The sequence below is a fragment of the Poromitra crassiceps genome (genome assembly GCF_964638095.1).
Source record: "Poromitra crassiceps genome assembly, chromosome: 3".
NCBI classification, from domain to species: domain Eukaryota; kingdom Metazoa; phylum Chordata; class Actinopteri; order Beryciformes; family Melamphaidae; genus Poromitra; species Poromitra crassiceps.
Window position 1 is genome coordinate 50,889,375 of NC_139625.1, and position 13,599 is coordinate 50,902,973.

General features: G+C 45.5%; 1 protein-coding gene across 2 annotated transcripts in view; it reads right to left on the bottom strand.

Moving 5' to 3' along the window:
* Nucleotides 1-2,298: 2,298 nt before the first annotated feature.
* fermt2 (FERM domain containing kindlin 2) overlaps nucleotides 2,299-13,599 on the bottom strand; it is a gene marked incomplete at its 5' end in the record, with an annotated part of 69,333 nt that continues 58,032 nt past the window's right edge. For both annotated transcript variants that reach the window (XM_083634064.1, XM_083634063.1), the window contains 6 exons: nucleotides 2,299-2,499; nucleotides 3,394-3,535; nucleotides 3,697-3,821; nucleotides 10,742-10,963; nucleotides 11,981-12,087; nucleotides 12,567-12,691. In XM_083634064.1, the coding sequence (XP_083490190.1) occupies nucleotides 2,326-2,499; nucleotides 3,394-3,535; nucleotides 3,697-3,821; nucleotides 10,742-10,963; nucleotides 11,981-12,087; nucleotides 12,567-12,691 (895 nt within the window). In that variant the 3' untranslated portion in view covers nucleotides 2,299-2,325. The remainder of the gene's footprint in view (nucleotides 2,500-3,393; nucleotides 3,536-3,696; nucleotides 3,822-10,741; nucleotides 10,964-11,980; nucleotides 12,088-12,566; nucleotides 12,692-13,599) is intronic.

Here is a 13,599-nt window from a genome sequence, read left to right on the forward strand (position 1 = left end):
AAACGATGTGGGTCTACTTCATACATTATTAAATGACACACCTCCGTTGTGATAAAACCAGAAGATTAAGTGATATATTTTAAAAGGCACTGAACAAATTACATTTGGAGCAAATCCATGTACAGTACAGTATCATTGGTAGTTCAAAGAGTGAGCTGAAAAAGCAACTCAGTGCCATAACTGCTAGAAGAGAAAGCAGAAAATGAATAACACTTGAAGTAGAGACAAGAAATAAAAGCACAATGAAAAGGTGTACTTATCCATAATTTAGAAAAATGATATGCGAGGACAAAAACGGCAATCAAATCCTATAAACCTGGAGTTTGAGACTAGTGTTATCTTCATATATATTCATATATATCTTCATCTGAAAACTCAGTAAGACCATAACATTGGCAGGCACAAATCTGGATACTACACATGTTGACAGATGGCTTTCCCCCCTCTTTTCTGGAAAAAATACACTTCCAACCCCCCCCCAAAAAGCAGCAACAAAAGAACTGTACAATTCTATAAAACCTGTGTTTTTACATTAGTTACAAAAAACTAATACTTCATTTACTGATCCTTCATACGGAGGACGAAAAAAAGAAGACTTTGCATATTCATTCTTCAAACTTGGTGACCTATATTGCTGGTGTGTAATGATAAAAATGATAATAATACTATATGGTGTAAGAAAAAAGGATGGCAATAAAGAGTGGAGCCGGCACAAGGGGATAATGATAGTATCCCTCCTGTAATATTGGGTACATGCACCAAGCAGACAGATGGGACTTCAAATCTCTCAATGCAATTCCAAACACGCTGTTGATATTTAGCTCTGTGGTCAAAATGACAGCCATAGAGATCCACGTTTGGCAAAATATGACTCCACATTGGCACCAAGTGTTCCTTGATGGCAACATTTAAATCTGCATTCTCAGTTCGATACTTTATTCTGGAACATTTAGTGCCAGGAGATGAAAACTCAGATTTCTACTTCCCTAAACACCCATCGGTGTCTGACTGTGGTAAAAGCTTGGACAGGTTAACCATTAATGGACTATGATGTCCATCTTGACAAGCCGTTTAGGCTCGTATTGTATCTTAAAATAGTTTTCATACAACAAGTGAACCAAATCTGCCAATGGAGAAAGACTTCTCCAATACAAATCAACGTCAAATGCAGTAACATTCTGTTACTCGTTTCTAGTGTAATAGTAAGGATGAGTGAAATTATCTCACCCCACCGGCATATTCTTCAGGAAAACAAGACTGAATACGAGACTAAATGACTTGGTAAGATGGATTTTCTTTTCTCTCTTTTTTGGCAGTAAAGACTTTTACGTCATTTACTGTTCTTCAAAACCACAGGACACTTTCATCCCATTGCACAGAACTGTAGTGTGTTGTCAGACTGACAGTCTATTAAAAACAAAGCAAAACTTGGTTCAAACTCTCAGCGCCGCACTTGTCAGCATCGGTAATGAGAATACAATGGAGAGACAACGAGGAGACATCATTCACTATCACAAGCTGCGATGAGACAAAGCAAAGACATTAGAAAACAAAAACAAAAGGAACATTAACTACAGCTTATTCATTAAAGGGAAGGTATAGTGTAGAAGTGCTTGCACGTGACTTCCAAGAGATAAAAAAATGAAAATCCTTCAGAGAGTGGACAGGATGGACATAATGTGGATAATGTTCCCCCTTTGATTGGATTATTTGTGTATTTTACGATACATAATTATAGCGAGAACTGGGGGTATCTGTGGCACCATCATCACAATATATTCTAGCTGGTCGGCTGGCGGATCGATGCTACTATTGTAGCTCCTTCAGTCCAGTTCCAGAAGAGAGACAGAGAGAAAGAGAGAGAGACAGTGAGAGAGAGAGGAAGAGAGACAGTGAGAGAGAGAGGAAGAGAGAGTCTTTGGGATTGTTTGTCATGGACGTAAGTTGGTGAGCATCACTCCAGGAGGGGAGGTGGGACAGCTGGAGAGACATACGTCCTGCTTACGTCTCGGTTAGGCCGCTGCTCGATATACTGTGTGGGGACCACAGGGGTTGATGTTCAGAGTTCATCTGGACTGCGTTCAGCAGAATATTAGTGTTTTAACAAATGACTTTGTCAGCGTTAATGCAAAAAAAAAAAAAAAAAAGTGTCAGCCATGGCAATAGTGGTGCTGCGCCGGACTCTTTAGCACAGTTCCAAACAATTAAAAAGACCAGGAAATAGTATAATAAAATAAACCCATAACATCTAGTCCCAGCCCACCCAGCCATGCCCCTCCTGAGCCCTGGCCTGCAACCACTGGCCCCTGGTTTGGCTGTGGTGTCTCAGACCCAGCCGCTGGTCAGCTTATAGAACATCTCTTCGTCTAGAGACTCGTTCTGGTCCTTGGCGCGTGTGGACAGGAAGATGTAGCCGCCGATGAACTCGTGCACCACCTTACAGTCCACTTCAGCACAAATGAAGGACAGGCTGGGCTCATCTGCAAACTCTACCGTCACCTGAGCACACACAGTGCATCACGTCAGTCATGCTTTGACATCACATTGTCTATGTTTTGCCAGTTATCTGCATTAATAGAAAAATACACGACCACAAACCGATATCGGCCCAAAAATCACCATTAAGGTAACCATTTTAGGGTGTATTTTTCCTTTATAAAGCCCCAATATCTAAATGTTTTACTTTAATATAACAGCTTTTAAATCATTTTGATGGTATACTGTCTTCTAATGGTGAAAATGGCGTTTCTATCATTCCCACACTGCGCCCTGAACGCTCATTTCCTGCACCATGTAACTTTGAGGTTCTGGCCCGGAGCATGTCAAGTTGCCTGGAACTTGTAAATCCATTTCCTGTGCAGCTCCTTCAGATTAAAAGTTTTCCGCTGACAAACTAACGGGATGCTTTTATTGTGAAGTACGTATAGGAATTAAAATGTGTTTATCACTTGCTAGCTTGATTAGCGGCGTGATTAGCCACTTCTTTCACTAAAACAAGTCAAGTCAACAACATTTGGGGATAATTATTTGAGCAATCCCCCCAGTGAATCAGTTATAAACACTGCAGAAAGGTTAGCAAAGTAGAGAGTACAAGCAGCTAAGGCTTATATCTGAACGTACAAACAGGGAAATGTAACATTTATTAGCACTGTAACTGTGGGGGTGCAGTTTCCCCCCAAATAGAAAAACTACATAATGGGGCTTTCAATTGTTACTAGAGTTGATTATCAAATACGATGCCTATCAGTAAGGCACTCACTTTAGGTATAAATATTGATTATGGTATGAAATGAATGAAAAGTCCTCACAAACTTCAAAAAGCTCTCCAAACCAATCAAGTGTTTATGTAAAAGCTCTGATATAAAATGGATGTATGTTTTCAGTGTCTCCTACCATCTTGATCTCCCAGTTGACGTTCCACTGCTTCATGTTGCTGAAGCGCCAGGTCTTGATGGCGTCTCCCGTGCTGGCGTCCATCCGGATCAGACGGTTGTAAGTGATGCCGATCAGCTCCTCCCGCTTTCCACCCTGGAACCTGCGGACAAGAAGAGGGAAATGACCAAATGTGTTGCCGCCAACACAAAATACACCTGAGTGTGTGACAGAGACATAGAGATAGACTGAGTGTGTGACAGAGAGACATAGAGATACATGTAGACTGATTATTGAATTTTAGCAAGCTGTGATGGGACTTACTTGGCAAGGAAGTGGGTCATTCCGAATTCAGGCAGGGACTGCCACGCCTGGATGAAACGCATCTTGGCCTCAATGAGACTCATCTGGGCCACATTCTGGTGGGCCTCGAGGATCCGGGCCGAAATCTGACAAATACACATACAAAAAGCTTTCTAACCACAACTGTTCAATATACTCCCACCATTACAGTCTGCACAAACGCTAACACACTCCCACTCTAAACAAATGTATCCCATTCACCACACAAAAACCATCCCGTGAGCCCAGATCTACAGACAGCCAACACGTAAGACGAAGCCCTGGTTGTCTCCATATAGCCAGGAGGGCACCCAGGGTCAGCCTATAACCCCAGGCTGCCATAGTAAACACCTAGTTCACACAAACAAACAGGTGGAATATATGGCCAAACTAAGGTTAATGAGCCACAGTAAGCTTCCATGCTGCATGTGTTTGGGTGTGTGAGCATGCGTGTTCCTTTACAGCTCTTAACACATTCACTGCCAGCTGTTTTTTTTTTACTGTAGGTAGCTTCTGCCAGAGGGTTTTTTTGAGGATTCTGGCTCATCTTTCAAGACCTGAGGATTCTTTTCTGCTAAGATTTTGTGAACACAAAATATCTAAAAAGAACTAATAGAATGTGTGCTTTCTCTGTCTAAAAGAGTTAGTTTGTAGAGTTAGTAGTTATGTAGGCATTAGCACTTGAATACAGCATGGTTTCAGCGTCTGAAAATTTAAGCTGAGATAAATAGCTTTTTGTGAAATTCGATAGAACAGTCACTTTAACCATTCATTTTTGGCATCAGTAAGACGTCAGACATCTAAACAATAGTTTTGAACAGTAATTTCCTCCATAACAGCAGGAAACACCCCTCTCCTTCAAACTCCTCCCTCCGTGTGTGTTCTTCTTGGCTGCAGCGGGCGTGTCACAAGCTCGTTTCTGTTGCTGCTGTAACCTCGCGTCACCAGGCTCACTGCTTTGCTGCTGCTCCTGTCTGCTGGCGGCCGCTGGGCAAGTCTGGATGGGCTCGCTCGTTTCTTGGAGTTTCGGTTGAGAGCTTTGATGAAGCTTTTGCGATTCTGGTCTTATTTATGCTGCGTGTTTCAAAGTGTGTTCCACCCGTAATCTATTATGCAAATTTGCAATCCCTCACCGCCAGCAATCAGCGCGAAAGCGAAAGCGTTTTCGCCAATCCATTCTACAGTATGAGAATGGTTTCATCGCGTGTTCCCCTGCAGTTTTGGCTCTGCTTTTTCTAGTCTGGGAGAGCACTGTCGCCACTTAGTGGGTCGGTGGAATGGGTTGTACACGTTCGGTGGCTCCAATATTTATATAAGAGATGTAAAAGGGTTAGATGCACATCCCACGGTCAAATTTTTTTTTTTCATTTTTTTGACGTATTAACACATTCACTGCCAGCCGTTTTTCAAAACTGTAGTTAGCTTCTGCCAGAGGGTTTTTTTGAGGATTCTGGCTCATCTTTCAAGAGCCGAGGATTCGTTTCTGTTAGGATTTTGTGAACACACAATATCTCAAAAGAACTAATAGAATGTGTGCTTTCTCTGTCTAAAAGAGTTAGTTTGTAGAGTTAGTAGTTATGTAAGCATTAGCAGTTGAATACAGCATGGTTTCAGCGTCTGTAAATTTATTCTGAGATAAACGGCTTTTTGTGAAATTCGATAGAACAGTCACTTTAACCATTCATTTTTGGCATCAGTAAGACGTCAGACATCTAAACAATAGTTTTGAACAGTAATTTCCTCCATAACAGCAGGAAACACCCCTTTCCTTCAAACTCCTCCCTCCGTGTGTGTTCTTCTTGGCTGCAGCGAGCGTGTCACAAGCTCGTTGCTGCTGCTGCTGTAACCTCGCGTCACCAGCTCACTGCTTTGCTGCTGCTGTGCCTGTCTGCCTGTCTGCCTGGCGGCCGCTGGGCAAGTCTGGATGGATGGGCTCGCTCGTTTCGTGGGGTTCTGAGAGCTTTGATGAAGCTTTTGCGATTCTGGTCTTACTTATGCTGCGTGTTTCAAAGTGTGTTCCACCCGTAATCTATTATGCAAATTTGCAAAACCCCACCGCCAGCTCCCAAGCGCGAAAGCGTTTTCGCCAATCCATTTTCATGAGAATGGCTTCCTGACACTGCTTTTTGCTTGCCTTCCTCTAGAATGGAGAGCACTGTCGCCACTTAGTGGGTCGGTGGAATGGGTTGTACACGTTCGGTCGCTCCAATATTTTTTATAGGAGACGTGGGGGGGGGGGGGGGGCATTGATCCACGTAGCACCGTCAAAATTTTTTTTTTTTTTTTTTGACGTCTCAACTCGTCATTGGCAGTGAACCGTTGGAATTTTTTTGACTAGTCAACTCGCCATTGGCAGTGAACGTGTTAACACGTCATTGGCAGTCAACCGTTGGATTTTTTTGACGTATTAACACGTCATTGGCAGTGAACGTGTTAACAAGTTGTTGGCAGCCCAGCCATTTGTTTTAGATGTCTGTCTTACTACTGCTACTGTACATGTTCCTATTGTGCAAATGAATAAATAAACAAACAGAAAATAAATGCTCCATTGTTTCATTTGTATCAATAAGGTTATGTGTCATTTGTGAGTCTGAAATATGTTAAAGGAGGAAGAAACTAATGAAACTAGAACTAGACACTCAGCCACTACAAAATGTTACATAAGTACATTTGGTTAAGTAAGACAACACAGAGACATAGTCAGTTCAGAGTTTAGAGAAGCGTGCACACATCTACGCCTTTGAGGCACCCAGTGGACACACAAGTGAACTTACCAAGTCCCTGATAAAGCCTGGCTGAAGAGGGGAGAAGGACACAGAGGAGAGAAGGAGATGCATACAGAGACAGAGAAAAGAAAGAAAGATAGGACAAAGAAACAAGCAAGTAAGTCCAATGTTGAGGGGAGAGAGATCAAAACAACAAGGTAGCAGGCCATAACTGTAAAGAAAAGACAGAGGAGAGAGATGCTGTGAAGCCTGGGGGGTGGGAGTATTCATTCAGTCATGCAGTATGCAGTCTCAAGAGGGAGACAAAGTACAGTAGCAGCAGTCAGACAGTATAATCTGTAAAAGCAAAGAGAAAGAGTTACATTAAGAAAAAATTTGTATGGTTTCAGATACAGGAGGTTGGCACGGGACCTGTTCGTACATTTCATGTTTGGACAATATAGTTGTGAGTCAGTAAAAAGTAGAAAAAAGTAATAGTAAAAAGCCTCAGTAGCAGATGGTTACACCTATAACTGTAACCTAGGGCAATCAGATATCCCTTTACAGACTTTCATTATGTCCTTGTAGTAATCAAAACGATGAGTCTGTAATTCCCTTTCCAGCCACAAGATGGGAACGTGTACCACAGGAGCACACAGTGGAAGCAGTGAGACCTTGGAGTAGGGTTGTCAAAAGTATCGATAGTATCGATAAAAATCAATACTAAAAATTTGAAACAGATACAATACTCATTTGCAACAGGTATTGAAAGTATCGATAAGTATCAATACAGAAAATGTGAAACGGATACAATACTCTGCAACAGTATGGATACCAGCAGTGCTTTCTCTTAATGAAAAATCAAACTGATTTCTCCCTCCCTATCATTGGTGGGTATCTGTTGCTTCAACAAGCTAAGTGTTGTGATAGGCTGATGACTACAGCAGGGGTAATCTGCTGTGGAAGTGCAAAGTTTTTAATTAGTTTTATTGGGCCTAGATTATGGAGACACGAGTCTGTCCATCCATCTGTCTGTTTATTGTTTATGCCTCTTGATGTGTCATACCCCCCTCTGTGGTATCGAAAATGGTATAGAGTATCGATATTTTCCTGGGTATTGGTATCGAAGTAGAAATTCTAGTATCGTGACATCCTTACCTTGGAGTGCAATGTCTCCAATCCCCCGAGTTTATTATTATGCCTTCATTGTTTGATTTCTCTTATGTAAAGATATGTGTTTGGTCCCACAAGTCCAAGTAATGTAAAAATCCCTGTGTGTGTGTGTGTGTGTGTGTGTGTGTGTGTGTGTGTGTGTGTGTGTGTGCGTGCGTGCGTGCGTGTGTGTGTGTCCTCTGGGAACCGTAGCACGGAAGTCTCTTCGGGTTGAGTCTCATGAGCGGAAGTCCAGTTAAGGGAGGGAGGGAAGGAGGGAGAGAGAGGGGCAGGGGGTCCTGCATGGCTACCACAGCTGACTGGGAGTGAGCAGCTTTTCCCAGACGCTTTTCCCGCCCAGCGCTCCCGGGCACGGCTCATTTCCTGAAGCCCCACGCCCACTACATGAGCACACGTGCACGTGACTGCATGGGCACAAGCACGTCTCTGTGAGCGTGCACCCACACACACACACACACGGTCGCACGCACAGTTTTTTCATTTGGTGCCTGGGGATAGCCTCAATACGACTGGGTTTGTGACTGGAGCCAGACCAGACGGAACCACAGACACGCACGGACTCTCTCACACACACACACACACACACACACACACACACACACACACACCCCTTGGCTGAGGGAGACGAAGAACAACTCTGATTCTTCCTGCCGTCCACTATTAGAACAGCTGTATGTGCTTTGAGTCTCCTTACACAGTCAAGCAGAAATGCTGACACCCTATTTCCCTGAATGTTCTTCATCTTAGGTTGTGAGCATGAGTCAACACACCTTCAATTTCTGTTCCAATAATACTTAAAGCTCAATTTTACAACTAAATATGGCGGAAACCCCCTCTGGCTGTTTTCAGTGCATCCCCTTTCCCAAACATTTCCTGTTTGATTTGCCCTTCCCTGTATTACAAGTCAGCCATCCAACTCTTCCTCTCCAGCTTTTCTGCTAGACATCAGTACTCGTACTTACAGCACAGACCCACACGTCAGGCTATGGTTATTACAGCACAGACACACACGTCAGGCTATGGATATTACAGCACAGACCCACATGTCAGGCTATGGTTATTACAGCACAGACCCACACGTCAGGCTATGGATATTACAGCACAGACCCACACGTCAGGCTATGGTTATTACAGCACAGACCCACACGTCAGGCTATGGATATTACAGCACAGACCCACACGTCAGGCTATGGATATTACAGCACAGACCCACACGTCAGGCTATGTTATTACAGCACAGACCCACACGTCAGGCTATGGATATTACAGCACAGACCCACACGTCAGGCTATGGTTATTACAGCACAGACCCACATGTCAGGCTATGGATATTACAGCACAGACCCACACGTCAGGCTATGGATATTACAGCACAGACCCACACGTCAGGCTATGTTATTACAGCACAGACCCACACGTCAGGCTATGGTTATTACAGCACAGACCCACACGTCAGGCTACGGTTATTACAGCACAGACCCACATGTCAGGCTATGTTATTACAGCACAGACCCACACGTCAGGCTATGGTTATTACAGCACAGACCCACACGTCAGGCTACGGTTATTACAGCACAGACCCACACGTCAGGCTATGTTATTACAGCACAGACCCACACGTCAGGCTATGGTTATTACAGCACAGACCCACACGTCAGGCTATGGTTATTACAGCACAGACCCACATGTCAGGCTATGGATATTACAGCACAGACCCACATGTCAGGCTATGGTTATTACAGCACAGACCCACACGTCAGGCTATGGTTATTACAGCACAGACCCACATGTCAGGCTATGGATATTACAGCACAGACCCACACGTCAGGCTATGGTTATTACAGCACAGACCCACACGTCAGGCTATGGTTATTACAGCACAGACCCACATGTCAGGCTATGGTTATTACAGCACAGACCCACATGTCAGGCTATGGTTATTACAGCACAGACCCACATGTCAGGCTATGGTTATTACAGCACAGACCCACACGTCAGGCTATGGTTATTACAGCACAGACCCACATGTCAGGCTATGGTTATTACAGCACAGACCCACACGTCAGGCTATGGTTATTACAGCATGGTTATTACAGCACTATTTCTTGAGTCATCACTTACCAACATCCTCCCAGCATCCCTCCAACCCTCTAGCAACATTCCTCTTTCTCCTCATACAGCTTAAACAAAACCAGATTGAGTGAGTACACAACAGAGAGGCGGACCCCCCTCTCCCCCTCACATCCCCAGTTAACACAGCTATGGCAGGCGTGTACTCAGCTGTTCCAATGTACACACACCGGCCTATTATTTACATGAGAATCCATTGGGCGCGGGGTACAATTTTCCTATCAGTTACATGCTTAGTGCTTAAATATTACACCTGGTTATTAAGATGTCTGTTGGTGGTTTGCCACTGATAGCTCAATGGTGACAACTCTATAATGTTCCGTTTGGACGGCTTAGTCTGTGTTGCGATATTTTCCGATTTCTCTCCTCCGTGACCGCAGGTCTGGAGAGGCGGGGCGAGCGTAAACAGGAGGCGGGGCAAGCGTAAGCAGGAGGCGGGGCAAGCGTAAGCAGGAGGCGGGGCAAGCGTAAGCAGTCCAGTGGACAAGATCGCTATCCCTCCATTCCTTCTGTCTAGCAGGGCAAACAAAAGGCAGAGAGACAAGGCACAGTATCCATTACAGCACGCGCTTGGGTGTGACATGAGCGAGTCTACTGTAAGCACGTTGAGTGGTTTGGATTGTTTGCTGTCCTGGTTTCCCCTCAGAAAGAGAGAGAGAGAGAGGGAGAGGGAAGGAGGAGTGGAGGAAGGGGAGGAGAGGGAGGCTACATTCCAAAGCAAGACAACCCTGATGCCAAGAGGCGCCCATCTGGGAAACATCAGACACTCGTCCATCTAACCCCCACAACCCACACATCAAACGTGTAAACAACCTCCCCCAAAAACACACATAAGACTAGATAGTTACTGCTTTTCTCTCTGTCTCTTTCATACCAGTATGTTTAACATGTTATCTTCCATGTTGCTGTAGCTGCAGCCTACAGCAGCGGACACATCTGCAGAATCAAGTGCTGGTGCCGGCACAAGCTAGTAGCGTAGCATTTTAAGCAGTTGGCCTCTCTCTCCTGCATGTTTTTACCTGCTTGTTCTTGTACTTTTTCAGATAGCGTGGGGACACCAGGCACTCTGAGTTGATGTCGGTGGTGATTGGCTCAGCAATGAACGTCGGGTCAGGGTTCATGTGCTGCATCTTGAGGAAGGACAGAATGTTCTGGACCTCCAGGTTGTAGGAGCTGTCAGCCATGGTCTTGCCTTTGGAGGCCAGGCGACACGCAGCCATCCAGTGGGCGTACTGTTTCTCCTGGAGGGGAGAGTCAAACGAGAAGACCATCAGGTCGGCCTGATGATCAGATACCTACTCTAGTGCATGGCTGAAAAGAACCACCGTAAATTGAATGTACCCAGAGGCGGGGACTCACATGACTCACAATTTTAATTGCTTGAGACTTCATTTTGAAGTCTTGTGTTTGTGCAAATTAATTAGATTGAAAGTGATGAGATTTGCTCCACCTGAGAACTGAATTTAAATTAGGTCCACAACAATCCACGAGAGGCCTTTTAGGAGGGCCATTCAAGCCGCAAGTGGAGTCTGCAGTGCCACCAATTACTGGTACTGCATGGTATCCACCATGATACCATCACGTCTGAATGAGATGTTTGGAGCGGGGGAGTCTGGTGCAGTGCACAGGTCCTAGACCTGGTGAGACGAGGGAGGCGCCCGGCCGGGTGGCAACCCACAGAGCCCGGTCCCTCTATGTACCAGATCCCTTCCCCCCCCGGTCCCGGCAGAGTAGTTCCGGAGCAGCGGATTGAGTGGCCCTGACCATGTGACCACCTTCGACCCTTCCTAGAGGGCTGATCGTGGGTAGCTACTGGGACGTAAGTTGGGGCTTGGCCAGCCCCGGCTGGGTCACCTGGGTGAGGGTGTATGATGTTGCGAGACCCGAAACATCCTATGACCCCAGGGTACATCACTGAGGATACGTCCCAGTTGCATCCATGCGATGTTTTTTCATTATAGGTTATCTGAATTTGTATGGAATGAACGGATTACAGAAATCGAAACTCATGTTGCACTTACCATTTTTATACTGTTTTTGCAGTAGAAGTCCTACCTATAGATATTTTATTTTCTTTCAGATATGTCTACAGGACCCTTGATCCATTTAGACCTGGGACTTGACTTGAACTTGTTCCACAAGACTTGAGCCTGACTTGGGACTTGAGCAAACCTGACTTGCTCACACCTCTGTATGGAATGACAGGATTGTGATGATGCATGTCTGATTAGTATGTCGACTTAATTAAAGACACTGACCATATCACACCGAAGCCAGATCTCATTCATGCCGTCGGCCACGGGGATTAGCAACTTGATGTTGAATTTCTGACCGGAGATGTTGACATCTGGAGTTACCTCACAGCCTACAAACAGAAGCCACAGTCCAGAAAGGAGGGGTCAAAGGTCACACCCACTCTTCAGCACACCAGCATGGATCACATATTTGTGTCAGAAGAAGCAGTATTGCATTTGTGTATGAGCATCCAATGGCTTCTTTTTTGTGTGTGTGTGTGTGTGTGTGTGTGTGTGTACACACTATAGACAGGTGTGTGTGTGTGTGTGTGTGTGTGTGTGTGTGTGTGTGTGTGTGTGTGTGTGTGTACACTATAGACAGGTGTGTGTGTGTGTGTGTGTGTGTGTGTGTGTGTGTGTAGTGTGTGTGTGTGTGTGTGTGTGTGTGTGTGTGTGTGTGTGTGTGTGTGGGTGTGTGTGTGTACACACTATAGACAGGTGTGTGTGTGTGTGTGTGTGTGTGTGTGTGTGTGTGTGTGTGTGTGTGTGTGTGTGAGTGTGTACAATATAGACAGGTATGTGTGTGTGTGTTGTGCACATGTATCTGTACCTCTAAGATTCATTTGGAGAGTAGGTGTCCCGTGTGCCTCCTCTTTGCTCTTGTAACAGGAAATTGTGATGTCCTTGAATGTGCACCAGTACTGCTTATAGCCTTTCAGCGTCAGTTTCTTGGGTCTGGAAAATAGACAACAGACAGAGGAGACACATCAGTCAGAGGAGACACCTCAGACAGAGGAGACACGTCAGACAGACGAGACACGTCAGACAGAGGAGACACGTCAGACAGACGAGACACGTCAGACAGAGGAGACAAGTCAGACAGACGAGACACGTCAGACAGAGGAGACACGTCAGACAGAGGAGACACGTCAGACAGAGGAGACACGTCAGACAGAGGAGACACGTCAGACAGAGGAGACACGTCAGACAGAGGAGACACGTCAGACAGAGGAGACACGTCAGACAGACGAGACACGTCAGACAGAGGAGACACGTCAGACAGAGGAGACACATCAGACAGACGAGACACGTCAGACAGAGGAGACAAGTCAGACAGAGGAGACACGTCAGACAGAGGAGACACGTCAGACAGAGGAGACAAGTCAGACAGAGGAGACACGTCAGACAGACGAGACACATCAGACAGAGGAGACACGTCAGACAGAGGAGACACGTCAGACAGAGGAGACACGTCAGACAGACGAGACACGTCAGACAGAGGAGACACGTCAGACAGAGGAGACACGTCAGACAGACGAGACACGTCAGACAGAGGAGACAAGTCAGACAGAGGAGACACGTCAGACAGAGGAGACACGTCAGACAGACGAGACACGTCAGACAGAGGAGACACGTCAGACAGAGGAGACACGTCAGACAGAGGACACACGTCAGACAGAGGACACACGTCAGACAGAGGAGACACATCAGACAGAGGAGACACGTCAGACAGACGAGACACGTCAGACAGACGAGACACGTCAGACAGAGGAGATACGTCAGAGGAGACACGTCAGACAGAGGAGACACGTCAGACAGACGAGACACGTCAGACAGAGGAGACACGTCAGACTCTTTATGAG